This window comes from Chinchilla lanigera, unplaced genomic scaffold (assembly GCF_000276665.1).
Source record: "Chinchilla lanigera isolate Chin_1 unplaced genomic scaffold, ChiLan1.0 scaffold00012, whole genome shotgun sequence".
In the NCBI taxonomy this organism is placed as follows: Eukaryota; Metazoa; Chordata; class Mammalia; order Rodentia; family Chinchillidae; genus Chinchilla; species Chinchilla lanigera.
In genome coordinates this window covers 7883047-7902770 of record NW_004955413.1, presented here as the reverse complement: position 1 = coordinate 7902770, position 19724 = coordinate 7883047, and the positions used below count along the sequence as shown (strand labels likewise).

General features: G+C 37.7%; 1 protein-coding gene across 2 annotated transcripts; it reads right to left on the bottom strand.

The window, feature by feature from the left end:
- Window positions 1–536: 536 nt before the first annotated feature.
- On the bottom strand, window positions 537–19065 carry LOC102010985 (C-type lectin domain family 2 member F-like). 2 transcript variants are annotated; one of them, XM_013511366.1, is made up of 5 exons: window positions 18777–19065; window positions 18041–18127; window positions 9897–10078; window positions 9023–9129; window positions 537–795 (listed from the first exon to the last, which is right to left on the bottom strand). In XM_013511366.1, exons 1-5 carry the CDS (start codon window positions 18820–18822, stop codon window positions 681–683), a joined length of 537 nt encoding a protein of 178 aa, XP_013366820.1. In that variant the 5' UTR covers window positions 18823–19065; the 3' UTR covers window positions 537–680. The 2 variants fall into 2 exon arrangements, with proteins under 2 accessions (XP_013366820.1, XP_013366821.1); XM_013511367.1 differs by having other exon boundaries at window positions 18953–19065.
- Between the last annotated feature and the right edge of the window lie 659 nt (window positions 19066–19724).

Genomic DNA, 19724 nt, shown 5'->3' with positions numbered 1-19724 from the left:
CTACTTATTCTCTTTTGCCAAGTGATCTCAGGATCACTGAATAAGAGAACATCATCCATCTTACTTCTGAAAAAGGTTTTACAAGCAGTGATATAGTTTGTATGAAGACAACTTCCCTGAAAATCTCCAGATTAATGAATCAACTTTGCAAGCCCTCATAGGGAAGACCAGTTCCTGCCTCACAGAGCTGGCACAGGATTTGGGAGCCAACTGAGATTTGGTGATACTATAGTTTTTTCTGTTGGCAGCAAGTATTTCTCCATGGGTCTTCTCTGCAAATTCTAAATGATTTACATATTAATATGACTGAGTGAAACACTGATAATGCTCACAAAAGTTGCAACTCCTTTCCCTCTTTCAGGCAGATTTAGTTGAATTTCAGAAGGTGTAAGGATCTTTCTGTCCATTTAGGTTCCTTTCAATTCTATTGCACTGAAGCATTGATGAAAAACTAATTCAGAGATGACCGCTATAAGTAACACCAACTTAAGTGGTGTAGCAACACCATATGAAACTTAATTTCATTCCTAGGCTTCTTATCAATTAGTTAAATTTAAGTTGAATTTATTTAAATTTTCATCAACTCACTTAAGACATGTTGAGAAGAAAAGTATATATCCAAATGAGTTTAAAATACACTAAATATGAAAGTTTTTCTCTATTTTCAGTATGGAACAATTCTAACCACATTCACTTTTTCTGCTGCACAAATATCTTCTTTTTCCATCACAGCTGGTAACGCTTCCACCGGTGGTATCTACGAAGGCACAGTTGCCAGAGCCACTTACCCTGAACCTAAAAAGAAGAGAGATTCTTTATTTATTGGAGCTCATAAAAAGTAACCAACCAGAGCCTCAAATATAGAATATAAACTTTTGTAACCATGTTTTTAAATGTGCAATGTGGAAGGAAAAGAGAGAGTGAAATAAAGTTCTTCTCTCTATTAATCAGTCTCCAACCTTGAGCTCAGGACTCTGCTGGTGCCTAGGAGAGGAAACTACGTTAATCCATTGCATTAACAATACAGTCCTCACACTTTCTCCTTTCACTAATATACAAAACATGCAAATGGTTTTGTGGAGAATTGGATTCTTCCCTTTATGCTTTAGATTAAAAACTAATGAATCTAGACATTTATAAATGATATGAACAGGGAGGATAACTAATATTTCATTGAACACCTTCATGCATTATAAGAATAGTGCAATTTAGTGAGCTGCCCAGAGAAGGGTGAGGCCTTGCACTTCACCTCCAACAACCACAATGACAAGACCAAGGACTAAAATGCAATCTCAGGAATCCAGGCCAATCATAACAAGTCCAGAATACATCAACATGGGAGAACTCGGAAGTCACACACCTGAAATCTCTGAAATGATCACAACTGAAGTAAAGAAACAACTTCATAAAGCCATAGAAGAAATCAGATTAGAAATAATCTCTCAGGTAAAAAGTGAAATGACAAGAAAAATTGCTCAGCAGACCTAAAGAGGACATATGTGAAACAACAGATGAGCATAGAAAAATAACAGAAACATTAAATGCATAAATTAAATGCATAAAATTAATGCATAAAACAGATTCATACAGACATCCAGGAAATCAAAACCTCCATCAAAAGCTGGAAAAACTGCTTGAATGAAGTAAAAGATAGACTTTCAGATCTTGAAGACAGCATTGCAGCTAATGATTGTGAAAGGAAAGATCTCTTAAAACTTACAAGGAACCAGGAAATAACAATTCAACAGCTGCAAGATGATGCAAAGAGAAACAATGTAAGACTGACAGACAGCAATGAAACATCAGGAGTCAACATAAATGAATAAGAAGACTATTTGCAGAAGTAATAGCAGAAAATTTCCCAGGTATGGAAAAAGAATATGCCATACAGTAAGTGAGGCATATAGAACTCCAACAAGCCATAACCAAAATAAAACTACACCCAGTCATATAATAATCAATAACCCAAACATCCAGCAAAAGGACAGAATATTAAAAGCTGTTAGAGAACAGAAATAGATCACCTACAAAGGAAAACCCATCAGAGTCATGGCAGACTTCTCAACACAAACCATCAAATCAAGAAGAGCTTGATATGAAGTACTCCAGGTCCTAAACAAAATAACTTTCAACCCAGACTGTTGTATCTTGCAAAACTATCCTTCAAACTTAATGGAGAAATAAAATGCTTCCACAACAAAGAACACCAGAAGAATGTCATGAGTGACAAACCAACCCTACAAAGAGTACTAAAAGATATTCTTAGAAAGAGATGAAAATGACCACAATTTCAAGAAAAATAATAGAAAGGAACCACCTAGCAGAGAAAGCAATTAAACAGAGAGTAAAACTAGGAAACCAACAGCAAGTAAATAACATGACAAAAACAAGCCATTACATAATAGTTATAACCATTAATGTAAATGGCCTCAATTCACCAATCAAAGGAAGCAGAATAGCAGAGTGGACCAAGAAACAAAGTTGAGCAATATGCTGTATACAAAAGCACATTTAACTCAAAAGGAAATAAATAGACTGAAAGTGAAAAGTTGGAAAAAAATTTCCATGTGACAAGGAACCCAGAAAAAAAAGCAGGAGTAGCTATTTTGATTGCAGACAATGCAAACTTCAAACCAAGAATGATCAAAAGAGATTAAAAAAAAAAAGGTCACTACATACTTGTTAGGGGAAAATTTCAAGAGGAAGAGATAACAATCATAAATATGTATGCACCCAATATAGGGGCACCCAACTATATAGGACAAACCTTAATAGACATGAAAAACCAAATAACTGATAACACTGTTGTAATGGAGGTCCTTAACAGCCCACTGACACAAAGAGATAGGTAAACTGGATAAAAAATCAGCAAAGAAATAACAGAACTGAACAAAACTTGTGGACAAATGGAGTTAGTACAGGTTTATAGAGTGTTCCACCCACAGCATCAGAATACACATTCTTCTCAGCTGTACATAGACATTCTCTAAAATAGACCACATACTAGCCCATAGAACATGCTTAACTAGATGCAAAGGAATTTAAATTATACTATGCATACTATCTGACCATAGTGCAAGGAAATTGGAAATTAATGATGAAAGGAAACACAAAAAGTCCATAAACACATGGATGTTAAACAACAGCCTCCTGAACAACCAATGGGTCACAGAGGAAATTAAAGAAGAAATTAAACAGTATATACAAGCAAATGAATATGTAAATACAACTTACTGGAATCTGTGGAATTCACTGAAAGCAGTCTTCAGAGAGAAGTTTATAGCAGTAGACTCACACATGAGGAAAACAGAAAGAGAACAAATAAATAGCTTAATGCTGCACCTCAAACTTTTAGAAAAAGAACAAGTCAAGCCTAAAGCCCAAAGAAGGGAGGAAATTATAAAGATCAGGGCATGAATTAATGTAACTGAGACAAAGAAAACACTACAAATAATTAATGTATCAAAGAGTTGGTTCTTTGAAAGAATAAATAAAACTGATAAACCTGCAGCCAACCTTATCAAAGAAGGAGAGAAATAACTCAAATTCATGCAATAAGGATTGAAAAGGGTGAAACCACTGCAGGTCCTATAGAAATTCAGAAGATCATCAGTACTTACTTTGAAAACCGTTACTCCCACAGGATGGAAAATACAGAAGAAATGGGCAGATTCTTAGGTAAGTATGAATTACCAAAGTTGAATCAAGAAGAAATAAAAAGTCTCAATAACCCAATATCAATTATTAAATTGAAAATGTGATTAAAAACCTACCAATAAAGAAAAGTGCAGGTCCTGATGGATTCAGAGCTGAATTGCACAAGAAATTTGAGAAGATTTAATGCCAATTCTTCTCAAACTCTTCAACAAAATTGAAAAGGATGCAATTCTCCCTAACTCATTTCTGGAGGCCAGTATTATACTGATACCAAAACCAGAGAAAGACCCAAGCAAGAAAGAGAACTACAGACCAGTCTTCCTAAGGAACATACATGCAAAGATAATCAATAAAATATTACCAAACAGAATCCAGCAAATCATCAAGAAGATAATGCACCATGACCAAGTGGGATTCATCCCAGGTACACAGAGATGGTTCAATATATGCAAATCAATTAATGTAATACACCATATCAACAGATGTAAAGACAAGAATCCTATGATCTTCTCAATAGATGCAGGAAAAGCTTCTGACAAAGTCCAACATTCATTCATGATAAAAAAAAAAAGCCTACAGAAAATAGGAATAAATGGACTCTACCTCAATCTGATTAAAGCATCTATGACAAACCAACAGCCAACATCATACTAAATGGACAAAAACTGAAAGCTTTCACTTTAAAATCAGGAACAAGACAGGGATTACCATTGTCTCCTATTGAACATAGTTCTGGAAACATTACAGAGCAATTACACAACGGAGATAAATAAGAGGAATAAGCATAGGAAAAGAAGAAGTGAAATTATCATTATTCACAGGTGACATGGAAGACCCCAAAACCTCCACAAAAAGACTCCTAGAATTAATCAATAAATTCGATAGTGTAGTTGGATACAAAGTTAATACTCAAGTCAATAGCATTCCTATACACAAACAACAAATACACTGAGAGAAAAATTAAGGAAACCATATTTTTCACAATAGCATCCAAAAAACTGAAATACTTAGGAAGCAATCTAACAAAAGTAGTGAAAGATCTTTACAATGAAAACTACAATACTCTGAAAAAGGAGATCAAAGAAAATTTCAGAAAATGGAAAACTATTCCTTGCTCATGGATTGGAAGAGCCAGCATTGTGAAAATGGCTATACTACCAAAATTTCTGTACAGATTCAATGCAATCCTAATTAAATACCATTAGAACACCTCACAGATCTAGAGAAAACATTTCTAAAATTCATCTGGGACAGAAGAAACTCACAATAGCAAAAGCAATCCTGGACAACAAAGACAAGTCAGGTGGTATCAAAATCTCTGACTTGAAATTATACCACAAGGCCATTGTGATAAAAATAGCATGATATCGGCAAAAACAAAAACCGACCTGAGGATCAGTGCAACAGACTGAAAGGTGCAGCCACAAGCACAAACACACTCAGTAAACTTAATTTTCACAAAGGGGCCAAACAATATCACTAGAAGAAAGATAGCCTCTCTAATAAATGGTGCTGGAAAAACCGGCTCACTGAAAGCCAAAGACTGAATCTAGATCCATGTCAATCACCATGCCCCAAACTCAAATCAAAATGGGTCAAAAATTTAAATATTAAAACAGAAACACTAAATCTACTGAAAGAGGAAGTAGGTAAAAATCTTGAAGACATAGGAGTAGGCAAAGAGTTAATGAACAAAAACCAAATTGCTTGGGAAATACGTCAAAGAATCAACAACTGGGATCTCATCTTACTGAAAAGTTTTTGCACAACAAAAGAAATCACCAACAGAGTAAAAAGAAAACCCACAAATTGGTAAAAAGTTTTAGCCAACTGTCCCTCAGACAAAGGACTTCTATCTAGAACCTATAAAGAACTAAAGAAAATCAGCGCCCCCCCCCAATTTAAAGACTCAATCCAAAAATGGGTGTCTGAGATGAATACACACTTCTCAGATAAATAAATGTAAATGACAAGTAAATACATGAAAAAATAGTCAACATCTTTAGTCATTCAAGAAATGCAAATTAAAACAACACTGAGATTTCATCTCGCCCCAGAGAGAATGGCTATCACCAAGAAATCAAACAATAACAAATGCTGGCGAGGCTGTAGGGGAAAAAGAACCTTTCTCCACTGTTGGTGAGAGTGTAGACTGGTGCAACCACTGTGGAAATCAGTCTGGAGATTCCTCAGTAAACTAGGACGAGAGGTCCAATTCAAACCAGCTATTTCCTTTTTGAGTATTTTTCCAGAAGAACTACAAATGTCGTATCACAGTGATATATGTGCAACCATGTTTATAGCTGCACAATTTCTAATAGCTAAATCATGGAGGTAACCCCAGAGACTATCCACTGAGGAATGAATAAAAAAGATGTAGTATTTTTACATAATTGAATATTACTCAGCTATAAAGAAAGATAAACTTGAGGCTTTCATAGATAAATGGATGCAACTAGAGTCCATGCTCATGAGCAAAATAAATAGACCAACATGTGTACATACTGTATTGTCTCACTAGTGTAGGAACCTGAAACAGTAACTAAAATTAGAAAGGTATAGTAGATATTGTGAAAGGGAAAGAAACTGCTCAAAGGTAGGGAACAACTGGGATGTGGGAAAAGAGAAAGAGAAAGAACGGAAATATATATATGCACACACACTCACACAGGACAATTGAGAGAGTTGTACTACCAGCTTCTATTGCTTTATTGAAAGGAACAGTTAACTTTTGTTTGATCAATCTTACCTGCCTATATTTGTTTAACTGAATAACCAAATTGAACATAGGAATATGTATATAATAACTATTGTTAATTTCCTATCACCTTGTCTGAAACTCTGTATTGCTTGTATTTTGGGGTATTGTTTTGTTTATATGCATTTGTTTGTTAATGTGTTTTTGTTCCTTACCTTTAAAAATAAAAAAAAATTTAAAAATTTTTTTAAAAAGAGAGAAACAAAATAACAAGATGATAGGAAATTAACAATGGTTATTATATTGTGTATTGTATCTTCAAAGTAGTTGCTCAGATTACCAGGTACAGGTATGCAAACTTGATCCAACAGTATAAGCACTAATAGTTCCTTTCAATGAACTAATAGAAAGTAGTAGTACAATTATGTTAGCTATCTTGTGTATACATACATGACCTTTTTTCCTTCCTCCTTTTCTCATTTCCCCCATCTCAGTTGTTCTTTCCATTTTTATATTATTTTTTTAATTTAAAAAAAATTTTTTTCTGAGACAGGGTCTCACTATGCAGTTCAGGCTGGGCTTGAGCTCACTTTGTAGCCCAGGCGGGTCTTGAACTCACAAATATCCTCCTGCCTCAGCCTGGGATTACAGGCATGCACCACCATGCCTGGCTCCATTTTTATTTTAAGGAGAATAAAACAAAAACAAAATAACTAGAACAGGGACAAAAGCAAAACAACATGAAAACAATAAAAATGATACAGGATTTCAAAACAAAATGATAGAAATTAACAATTGCTGTTGGCAGTTTCTTTCCCTTTCACTATATCTATTGGAAATTTCAGTCTTACTTACTCAGTTCACATTGTAGATCATATATAAATGTATGAAACTGAAAACTCAAAAAGAGGAAAACAAAATGATAAGTTATGATGGTTTCTGGTTATATTGAATTCAGATGCTTTCCACACTTCAGGTTTTGGAGCTTGGCAACACGAATGTACACATTACTAACTTCTAGGTTGATTTCAAAATTTATCTGGCCTATGTCCAAAATATCTGTGTATAGTCACCCCGCATTACACTCAAGGGGTTAGTTCTAAGACCTCATCTTGATGGATACCAAAATCCACAGATGCTTAAGTCCTTTGCATTAAATGATGTAGTATGTGCAGATAACCAACACACATCTTCCTATAGACTGTCAATGATCCCTGCATCACTTGTACTACCTAACTGAATGCAAATTCTATGTAAATACTTCTGACTTTTGTATCATTTAGTGAATAATGACCAGAAAAAAAACTGTACATGGTCAGTATAGATATACCTGTTTTTTCCTGACATTTTCAAGCTTTGATTGCATCAATCCATGCTCGTGGAACATGCAGGTACAGAGGACCAACAGTGTTTTCATGCCTTTGTGTTTCTTAGTGCCAGCGGAGAACTCACCAACTATTATGAATTATGTTCTGCCCAAATGTCCTATGTTGAAGCCCTAACCCTCTCTGTTCCAAAATGGAACCATAACTCAGATAAGCTTTGAAAGGCCTAATTGAATTTAAATGAGTTCCCTTTAGTGAATTTTATATCTATTTCAATATAACTGATGTTTTTATAAGAGGAAATAGCTGTGACACTGACTTGAGCACACACAGATACTAAACTATGTACAAATTGAGACATTGACCTTCTACAAGATAAGGAACCAGGCTGCAGAAGAAACCAATACTGCCAGGACCTTACCCATGGACTGCTGGCCTCCAGAACTGTTTTTAAGCTGCCCAGGCTGAGCATTTATTATAGAAACATTAGAACAGTAATACATGATCTTTAATCAGTGAACAGCTTTTATTTCTTCATAATGTTTCTAAAACTTGTCTGTATATAAAATACAGCATTATGGTATGCTATTAATATTTTCACTCCAGAACAACTAAGTAGTACCCTATGTTTTAGTCAGAAAAATTAATTTATATATTATTTTATTTTACATTTTTCAAGGTTAAAACATAATTGTTACTCACAAGTCACACTATTATTCTTACGTCACTTGGGGTATACTTTCACCCCAAACATAATGTAAATACTATAAGCACAGAAATTTCTCCAATTTACAAGCTACTGCTACTAAATTTATCATGTCATATGCATAACATAGCACCTGGTGCATTATATTATTGCCTAAGAATGAGAGTCTGTCACGAAGTAGCCACCCAGTAAATGCAGAATCATGGAGAACGTAACATGCTTGTAAGTTCTTCATCTACTCAAAGAAAAATATAAGTATCTGTGCACTGAAAATGACATAAAAGATTAAAATTAATATAAGGAATATAGATGAACTTTGAGATTTTAAATAAAAACAAACAGAATACTCATGCCTCACAAGTGGAATAGTCAAATTCTACACCTTGAAGTAAATGTTGACCTCTGAGGCAAAGCTTCATTGAAGAAAGTAAGGCTCTCTGAATATGATCATTATGTGTGTCAAAAATATACCAATCAAATGAAAAAAATTGAAAAAAACATTCTCTTTGATGTCTGTTTGTTGAGAACTGGTTAGGGGAAGGGTGTGTAGGAAAATATAGTGGTAGCTGCTCATAGACATGGAATTCTTACCTTGCTTAATACATTTCATAATAAGTAAATGTTAGTAAGGCTTACCAGTTGTTAAAGTGACTTCCATCCATCCACCTCCAGATGTTATCAGAAAGGTGTTTTCTCAGTCCAATCCAATATGTAGATTTATCCAGATGCTTGGCCACAGACTTCTGTGACAAAGTACAGACTAGTGTCATAAATCTCACCTACCTTTCTCATGTTCACTACAAAAAATGCTACTCTCCTTGCCTCAGTCCATTATCTTTTACTAGGTTTATTGCAACTGCTTGGTAGGATAATTTCCTGCCTTTTATGTCACCCAGTTGCCAATCTCATCAGAGCAAGGAAAATGATTCCATTAACACCGGAGGGAGAGCATATCACCATTTTGCTGATAACTGTGAAACGTCATCCTGTTTTGCTTGGGATAAGAACCTACAGTCTCTACAATGACCTACAAGACGTTTATGATACACATCCACACCCCTCCCTTCCCTTTGGACATACTGACTGGCCACCTCTTTTCTGTTCCTTCAGCATTCCAGCTCTGACCTGAAGACTGTTCTCCAGGAGTTTCCTTTTTCAGGTGACCTCCCTAGAGACTGCCTTGACTAACTTCTTTACCACTTGGATATGTTTGCTCAGATATCATAGTCTCAAAGAGCTACAACTTTGTCTACAAGCTACCTAGTTGGCAACAATATAAAATCCATTACTTTGTACCCTTTTGCATAAAACTTACTAATCCCCAACATACTATGTAATTTACTTATTCACTATGTTTGCTTTTCATTGCCCGTCCCCTTCTATGGGTTGGAATCTCCACAAGGACAAAGATCTTTGACTGTTTTGTTGTATAAGAGATCAAACCCTACGAATATGCTTCCCATATAGCAGCTCATCGAATTCTTAGATGTGTATTGCAAAAGAATCTAACCATTTCAGCCTGTGAGACGATCTTGGCCAGAGATCCCAAATATTTTCTGCAGTGTCTCTGTCCCTCGGACCAAGTACCTTCATTTTCAGATTGAAAGAAGCACTTCTGACTGAGTAGCTCCCAGCCAGGTGGACATACCCTCAAATCATTTGTGCAATTCTTCTTGATTATTTTAATTCCCACTAAAATTAACACAGTGATAAAAAAGAAAGTATAAGAGGAAAGGTCTGACCTTTCACGTAAAAGACTTCTATATATTTTATTTTCATTGAATGATTTTACTTTCTCATTTAGGTTGAATGATGTAATTTAAACAACTCAGAGAGTTCTTTTATTTGAACAGAACAACTGCATATAGAACAATAGAGATGAAATAAATTAGCATTGGAGGATGACAATCTATTCATAACTCAAAACAACAATAGCAAACAAGCAAACTTCCAGAACTTCCATATCCTTTAGTCATTTTTCCTTCGATTTTCTTGCTCATGCTTCTGGAATCATTTTATCTGTTTATTTCAGTTCCTAATATTTACTATGCCATGTGGCACAAGTTTCACTGAGAGAAAACAAATCCATGTATTTCATAACCTTAAAGACCTGATTCTGAACTATAGATTTAGCTGAGAACCAGTTGTGTTTCAAATACAATATTTCCCCCAAATGTTGAAAATTTTTTCTTTTGTCTTTATATAAAAAACATTAGAAGGAAAAAATGCTGAAAAATTACTAGGTTATTGTCATCCAGGTTTTACTCCTTAATTTACCATAGTAGGTAGAGGAAATGACATATCCTGAAAGAAACAAGATTTAAGGCAACTTCCACACAAAGTTAAAATAAGTGACTAGCTTACAGTCAAAACTTGCAATGGGAAGGGCATGAAATGGAAGGATAAACTAGCCAGATTTTTCTGTACATGTCAGAGCTGGTATTAAAGCCAAGTAAAAATATTTAGGCCATCAAAAATTTTTGAACATATCAAACTCAAAATTATTTTTAAGTGCCATGTTCAAATCCAGAATATGCACAAACTCAAATATTTAGTTCCAAACCATGGTCACACCAGTTTTGATTTTTACTCATTAATTCACTTATTCTTTCATTAATTTTTTCAGCAACTATCAGTTTAGCACTTACCGCATACTACACTTTATTTGTAGCTTTAGGAATCTAAAATTTGTATAACATGAAAAAATTTACTTTCATGAAACTTACACTTGTGAAATTATATAATTTGGGATAAAACAGATCAGAGTAAAGGGATTTAGGCGTACTGGTGGGAAGAGCTGCAATTTTCGTGCAGGCCACAGCATAAGGTCAGATAAAAAAAAGTACAGTTTAGGAAAAGCTTGAAGAAGATGGGACAAGAGGGGGTTAGGGGTAAGATCATCCTAAGTAATGGGAAGAGAGAGTGAGAAGGACCGAGGAAAATGTGTCTGATAAAGGCTTTGTTCCATGTAGTAAGGATGGTCACTTCCCTGCAGTCATAGTTAATGAAGAAGCAGCAAGTGATATCCAAGATGCAATGGTGTGACTAGACCCAGTGTGAACATGACAGCCTATTGACAGGATTTGCTTTCAATCCAAATTCATGAAACACAATTGCAAAACTGTGGACATATTTGATTCAGTCTTAAAAATTCAAAATAGACTCTGGAGGATGGAAGCAAGAGGGCAAGAGGCAGTCAGCACTCACTAGTGCCTCCTAAATATTTGTCCAATTGAAAAGTACAGGGCTCTCTGAGGAGATGGGAGAACCACAGGAAATCAGAGTGCAGCTAGAGGAAGTCAGCAGCAGTACAAACTCTGGAACACTGCTACTTAACAAAGGTGACTCAATGAACTGAAGCAATGCACTCCACACTGGGTGAACTGTAGCCCGTGAGGAGGGAGAGCTTTACTCCCATGCAGAAGTAGAAGGATAAACTTAGCACAGAACTCTGAGCATTCTCTCTGCTGCTGTAAAGATATGAGTCTGAACAGGAATATCTGAGTGCAGCCAAGTGAGCCCAGGCAGGAGTGAAAATCCCCATACTTAGATGGAATGGGATTAGGAAATCTTAGAAATCACCCCCATAAACCTTGCTTCAGTAGAACAAGCTCTAAAGGGATTTCAGTGAAACTGAGTAATTCCTTCTGCCAAGGCACAAACTCCCTAGCTTTTCCATAACTCTGCAATGTTCCTGTACCTCACTACATGGAAGAAATGGACAACCTGCCTTAATAACTAGCTTAGAGCCAAGAAAAAGGGTGACTGTGGCACAGTAAACTGCAATAATGATGTAAGGAGAAACAGCGCAGCCCCTAGCTCACTACAGGCCAAAATCCTGGCTGGGAGAATCTCAGTGAGGTGCATGAACAGCCTAAAACAGTAGCAATTTGATTAGGGGTGTTGGCAATGAGCTCCGCCCTGTGGAATTTGGCAGGAGAAGCCTTGGAGAATGGCACTGTGTGAAGCCTCAAACCAACACAGACCCTGAGCGCCCATCCTGCCTCTGATCTGCTCTCACATTCAGAGTAAACACTGCATTAGGCAAACAGCAGACAGCTGTGCCTCCAAAGGTAGCATCTGGGAATGCATGCATTTTTAGACCATGCTCTGGGTCTTTCCACAGACTGTACAAGTGACAGATCCAATGCACAGCCTGAGTCTCTAGTACCCTCATTTTCAGTGTGGCAAAGATATAAAGTTGGAGGCCTGGACCTAATCCTACTACTGGTGGGCCTGCCTGGCACTCATCCGCAACTATAAGAGGCAGAGCTCAGCATCCTGTTTGCCCTGAATTATTATCTTACTTGCTGAGAGGTGGAGGAGAACTCTGGACTAAACAGTAAAAAGACCTCACACCCTTTTCCATCATGTAGCATCCAGAACAATGACAATAAGACAAATACTAATACAAGGGTGAAAAGTGTACCTGATTGTGTAAGTGTGTGTGTTTCTTACTGATGTTTCAGGAGGACCACGTGTTTGTAAGTGCTATGAGTGCTGGCTATTGCTTTTGCTTTCATACGACCTTACCTTGACATGCTCTGTTCTCCCACACCCAGGGTTAGCAGGGCTGGTTTACTTTTTGTTTCTGTTAGTTCACTAACTGGATTCACTCTCCCTATACATTTTTCTCATTTTCCACTTACATTCTTTTCTGGTGTCCCCTTTATCTTCCCCTCTTTCACTCAAATGTCCCCTCTCTCCACAATTTTTTTGTGTGTTTTTTTGTTTTCTTTTGTTTTGTTTTTGCACAGTAATATACTTTGTTCTGTCAGGTTCTACAGGAATTTTGTCATGAATTCTAAATTTGTGTTGCTACTAATTAATTAATTGAATCCAGTCACCCGCTTCCTCAGTTTCCATTTATCTTCCTTTACCTATTGTTCTTTCTTTTCCCTCATATAACATCTCAAATATCCCTTTCTTTTGCAGTATATAATTATGATGGTGATGATGACAATGACAACAATGATGATGATGATGGTGAAAACTATTTCTTTTTTCTCTTCCTTCTGATGCATTACCTCTTACTTATTTTTCCTTATTTCTCTTTTTTCCTTACCAGTCCTACTTTCCTCCCTCTTTAATTTCCCAGGCTAGTAAAAGAGTAGAAATCATTTCAAAAATGGTTGATAGATGACTGGTTCTTCAGATGTTGACACTACTGATAAGTCACAGGGCAACCCACCTCTCCAAGGGAGATTTAAGCTCTTTTATTAAGGAGTTAATAAAAACTCCTTCCTCTTCACCTGTTCCCCTCCAATTCCCCTTGACAAAAGCCAACCTCACCTTCATCTGCCTTGGCAGAACAAGATGTTCAACTCTTATGAATAACCCACCCCGCTCAGGCTGTTCTGACCCACAGACACTCCTTCCCAGAAAACGTTCTGGCTCACAGACACCCTCCCCAAAAGACAGCTTAAAAACCCCATGCTTTGTTCAGCTCAGGGCTGTCCTAGTCCTCTGGGCAGCCCGCCATGTCGCTCCCCCCAATAAAGACTCCTCTCATGTCAGAAGGTCTGGTCTGGATCTGTGTGGGTCTTGGCCTGATCATATCAACTACTGGTAGATGTTCTCTCCTCACAGTGCAGTGCTGGTGATTGAATTTAGCACTTTGCGTAGTCTGAATGTTTTCATACCGTGTCACACTCAAAGCCAAAAAATAAATATGGAAATTCTTTAAAAAGGTAAAAATACTAATTTCATTTGGGCCTGCCCTAGGTGTAATCTTGAAAGAAAGACAGCAGCATACCATAATGACACCTGCATTTTCACTTGATAGGGGCACCATTCCCAATAGTTAATTCCTGAAACAGGTCTTACTTATGACCATTACTAGATACATAGATAACAAAAATGTGATGTGGATACACAATAAACTATTATTCAGCAGTGAAGAAGAATAAAATCATGCAATTTGCAGGGAAATTGGTGAAACTCAAGACCAGTAGACTAGGTAAAATAAACCAGAATCAGAAAACTAAATGCACTATTTCTTTTATACAGAAAACCTAAAAATGTAAGTAATTGAATTAATGAAGGAGAGATAACTGGAAATTCGACAGTAGAGTCTTGGAAGTGAGGAGAGAATTGGGTAAGGAAGAAAAAGACAGGTAAAATTATTATAAGTGATCAAGATATGTTATATGAATTCTCTTAGTTATTTTTCTCACATTGCTGGGACAAAATACCTGACACCCAAAGTTAAAGAGGGAAAGGTTTACTTAGCTCAAAGTTTATACAAGTTTCAGTGCATAATCAGCTGATTCTAAGGCAGAGTATCATGGGAGAGGGGCAATAGTACACTATGGTGGAAGACAGAAAAAGCAACAAGAGGGTGTGGGTGGGAGACAAGGCTCTTTCTACTCCTTATACTGGATACAGGCTACCCACCATAGGTGAGTGTATCACTCACACCCTTAATCTTAACCAGAAGTATGTCAAACCACTCAGTGGGCTGATTTAATAATCATAAACTCTTAATTCCAGAACCATACACTCTAGATTCTTCCACCTCTGAAAAAACCTTCTGACTGCATAAAGCTTTGGAGGGGTCATCTAAACACAAAGCATACCATTCTGCCCCCAGATTCCCTAATATTCCATGCACATCCCTTTATGCAAAAGGCATTTAGTTCATCTCTAAGAGTTGCCAAAGCCTGAACAGCTTCAGAGTTACTGAAAAGACCAAGTCCCAAGTCCCTTCTGACATTTAAGGCAAACTCTTAGCTGTAAGCCCCTGTATAAATGAAAAGAAAGTTAAGAACTTCCAACATTCAATGGCAAAAAACTAACATTTCCATTCCAAAACTACAAACATAGTAAAAAGGAATGTGACCAAATCAAGTCCAAAATTCAGCAGAACAAACATTAACTCTTATAGTTCTATGAGCAGTATCCAAAGCAAGCTGTGGTAAGTTTTAAACTCCAAAGGGCTTATGTGGCTCTGACCTTAATGTACTTCCCATGGTAGTAGCTCCCATGACTTCTGTTTTGGGCCCACCCTGAAACGTCCTTGCAGTTTTCCTCAGGGGATTTGTGTTCCTGGATTCTCCAAACTTCTGGGGTCTCCACTATACCTGTGGTTTTACTCTCACAGCTTCACACACTACACTCTCAGAGGCACACTGCCAGGACACACAGGCCTTCTTCTGCAATCTGGGGGGAAGCCTTCCTGACCTCACAACTCTTCATTCTGTATGCACCAAAACTACAGCCACGTGGATGATGCCAAGGTCTCCTACCAGCTGAAGCAGTAGTCAGGCTTCCCTCTCTCTTGGCTGTAGACATCCACTGCCTGGATCGCAGAGAAGTTTGAATCCAATTCCAAAGAAGAAACTCTGTATGCCACTACCATTCAGGAACATGATGTGGTCACTGCCACTGTTGAACATGATGCCCTAGCTAGAACCATGCCAAACCAATAAGTGGACTGGTTACTAATTACACACACTTAATACCAGCATCACATACTCTAGATTCAGCTACCTCTGAAAAATTCCTATGACCATACAAGGCTTTAGTGCAACATCTAGGCACAAACTACAACAGGCATGCAGTAATTCTCCACAAAGAACATTACGGTTCTGTGTTATAAGCATGAACTAATAAAAATTTATCTTACAGAATAGACTCTAGAATTTTTAAATCTGCTATGGTACATACTATCCCCATACAGATACTGAGCAATGAAAATGTGATGAGGCAAAAGGCAGAAGACTGCAAATGTAACATCCACACTGAATATGAAATTTATTGGAAAAATTTTATTAATGATTTTATACTGTTACATAGTAGATAACATATTGGTTATACTAAGCTAAATGAAAATACAACTTGCAATATTTTGACTCACTTTGGTGTCTAGAATTGTAAATTACATATGTAGGCACATAACGTTTTGACTGACATTGTATTTTTCCTGTACTATATTGCTCAACAAAATCCAATTTGACAGAGGGAATACCAAAAGAGAGAAAGTGATGGCTAGGTGCAGGGTGACAAAACTAGAGGTGATCAAAAGTGTTAAGACTGCTATTTTGAAAAAATAGGTAGAATTTTCTTATTATATTTAGAACAGGAGAAGGAAAACAGTCAATAAAAGACTATAGGGTTTCAGGTTCAAAATTGGAAGGTTCAATTTACTATTTGCTGAGATAAGGAAGGCCACAGATAGAGGACATTAAGAACATAGTAGGAGCAAAATATTTGGTAGGAAAAAACAGAGTAAGACAGGTGCCTTTTAAGTAAGATGCAGAATATATATATATATATATATATATATATATATATATATATATATATATACATTGGAAGAAGTAAAGTGAAGGCTGACAATATCAGACTGCACATAGCAAAATTAAAGTTATTGGTAAATTTGAAAGATGAACTCAAGGAACATAAAAAATAAAACAAGTTGAAGCCTGATGAGACAGACTAAATAAAGAAGCAGAAGGGCTTGGGTGTTCTTTGGCAGAGCTCATACAAAGCAAGAGTGACACTCTGGGTTTCATCCCAGCACTAAAACTCCCTCACACAACAGTAGATCAGCACCTTAAGCTGAAGGCTGAAGCTCAGTTGTACAGCAGGTGCTCAGCAGGCATGGGGTCCTGGTTTCAATGTGGGTAAGTGGGGAGGAAAACATGGGAACTTCAAAATTAAGAAAAAGCTAGCAAGTAAGATTTTCAAGATTACTGTATCAAGGAGTGTCATGGTTTGTGTCTGGATGTCCCCTGAAAGCCTCATGCAGTCATGGGGTGGGCTTCTATAGTTTATGGTTGATCTATGGTCCAACATTGGGATTATGGGTGTGAGTGCTACACCCACCCTGGGATGGGTAGTTTGCATACAATATGAGGAAAAGAGGCTTGCTTGCTGCCACTCCTCCCTTTTTGCTCTTGTTGCTTTTGCTGTCTTCCACTGCCATGTGACACCCAGCTTTGGAGCCAGCCAAGTATGGACTGAAACCTCCACAAACCGTAAGCTAAATAAATCTTTTCTTCTTTAATTTTGGGTATTGGGTATTTTGTCCCAGCAATGGGAGAAAAGTAACCAAGACAAAAGAAAAAAATTAAATTAGTAGCTAAAGGATAAATGACATCCAATTATTTTGTTTAAGGGTGGAAGTATAAATAAGATCATGTTGTATTGCTGATGAGATGTGACAATTGAGAATGAAAAGAACGATGATGTAGTAGAGAAGAGATTTATTGGACTAATACTAGCAACTAAGCAAGACAATAGAGGACATGGTGTAAAACATGAATGCTCTATTGATATTACCGTGGAGGGATGGGCATATTTGGAAGTTGTCTAAGTGTTACTCTTAGAACAAGTTGGAAGCAAGATATAAATGTTACTGAGTTAAAACTGTGTTCTTCCACCTATGCTTCTTCAGTCACAGATAAATTCCATCCAGGAATGAGCAACAGGCCCTCATCACATGTGAACCATCAGCACCTGACAGTATGCCTGAACTCAGTAAGGATTTACTGAAAGACTGATCACTCTAGCAGGTAAAACAGAAGATTAATTTGAAGAATACTCTGACGAGTTGCAACTGTTCACAATACTGAAAGGAAAGGTTAGTCATCAGCATCAGACTGGAACAATAGTAGTACTCTCAATATGTTAGCATAAGTGTTCACTTACTTTTTTTAGGAAATTTTAACATCATCCAAAGAAGAACCGCAAGGCCTCCACATAACAAGACAGAGAGGATTATCATTTTCCTTTGTACTATGCATAAGGGAAACACAGGTCATTATCTTCTGGGGAAAAACCAACAGCAGCCCAAGTAATGCTTCTCCATCTTCTGTGTGCTGTCCCACTCCCAGCCCAGTGACTCATCTCCCAGGAAGTGAAACAGGTACCAAGCTGTAACCAGCAGCAACTACAGCCTGAGAAGCTCTGTGGCGCCACCTGTTGGTGTCCTTTCGCAGAACCATGCTATAAATTCCTCTACTGGGTTTCTCAGGCCTCTTAATAACAGGTTGCGTTTCCAAGTAAAGGAATCTGGTGGAAGGGGGAAGTATTTTCTTTCTTAATGAAGACTGCTTGACTTAAGGCTCTTATCATGAGCAATGTCTGCTGCCCCTTTCTGCTCTCCAAATGCTGAAGGTCAAGATGGGGTCAGGAAATAAAGATAAAATCAGAACTGGGCCTCCTTAGCCATTTTTGGGGTGAGGCGGGAAGAGGACTGGGGCAGTGATACTGGGGATCAAACCCAGGGGCCCTCTAATACTAAACTACATCCCCAGACTGTTATTATTTTTATTTGAGAGAGGATTCAGCTAAATTGCCCAAGTTGGCCTCAAATTTACGACCCTCCTGCCTCAGACTCTGCAGTAGTACAAACCATTGCCACCACTCCCTGCCTTTAGCGAACCTTGCACTCTCCTTTTCCTCCTATTCTCCATTTCTTCTCCCTCCATCTCGGACTTTCACCAAAAAGGCGCTTCTATGATTACAGAGACTGAATCATCCTGGGATAGATAGAGAACTGCCAGTACACTGGAGGCCTGTAAGCCCTAAGGAAATGCGGAGCGGGTCTCCTTGGCAGACCTCTCAGAAGGCCGGATCAGGAGAGCGCACAGCCCTGCAGCAGAAACCAAGCTGAGCTCTGCAAGCCTGATGACCAAGGGGCCGCGTCCTCCTGAGCCTCTGTTCTCCAACTGCTGGAGCTCGCACCCACCGAGCTCCCGCCCCAGGGGCGGGCTCACCTCCCGTGATTGGCTGGATTCCAAGGACAAGCTACTCTGATTGGTCCTTAAATTCTCACTGCTAACCAGTACTAATGGGTGGGTGGTCCTGTGGCTTTCTCCTTTCCTTTCCATTCTACAGTCTCCCTAAAATCTCAAATCTTATACAGGTTTTATCAGATAGGTCGCCTATACCACAGACCGTACATTTTTTGGTTTGGTTTATAATTTTTATCTGATCTGCTTACAGCCTGAGTCCTAAGTTTATCTGGACATTACTTAGCGAAATGAATCCGTTGTTTGCATGTCTTCGAGGTCGTTGAGTGAAGATGTGTGTCACAGGCGTCTGCATTTTGCACAGTAATGCAGGGCAATAATAATTCCAGAGCAAGCCAAAATCACATCAGGATTTGCAGTGCAAATGTTTGCAGTGCATAATGTTCACTATCCTTGTGTGGAGTTGGTACATGACTGTCATGCATCTTAGCTGCTTTTTCACCTCCTTTACCTCCCTTCCTTTTACCTCTTGATCCACTTTGCAACGAAAAATATCTACCCCTCTGCTTCTTGTTATCTATGTCGTATTTTTTTTATAATTTGCTTAATTGTGCAGTATGTATACTTGTGTGTTTGAT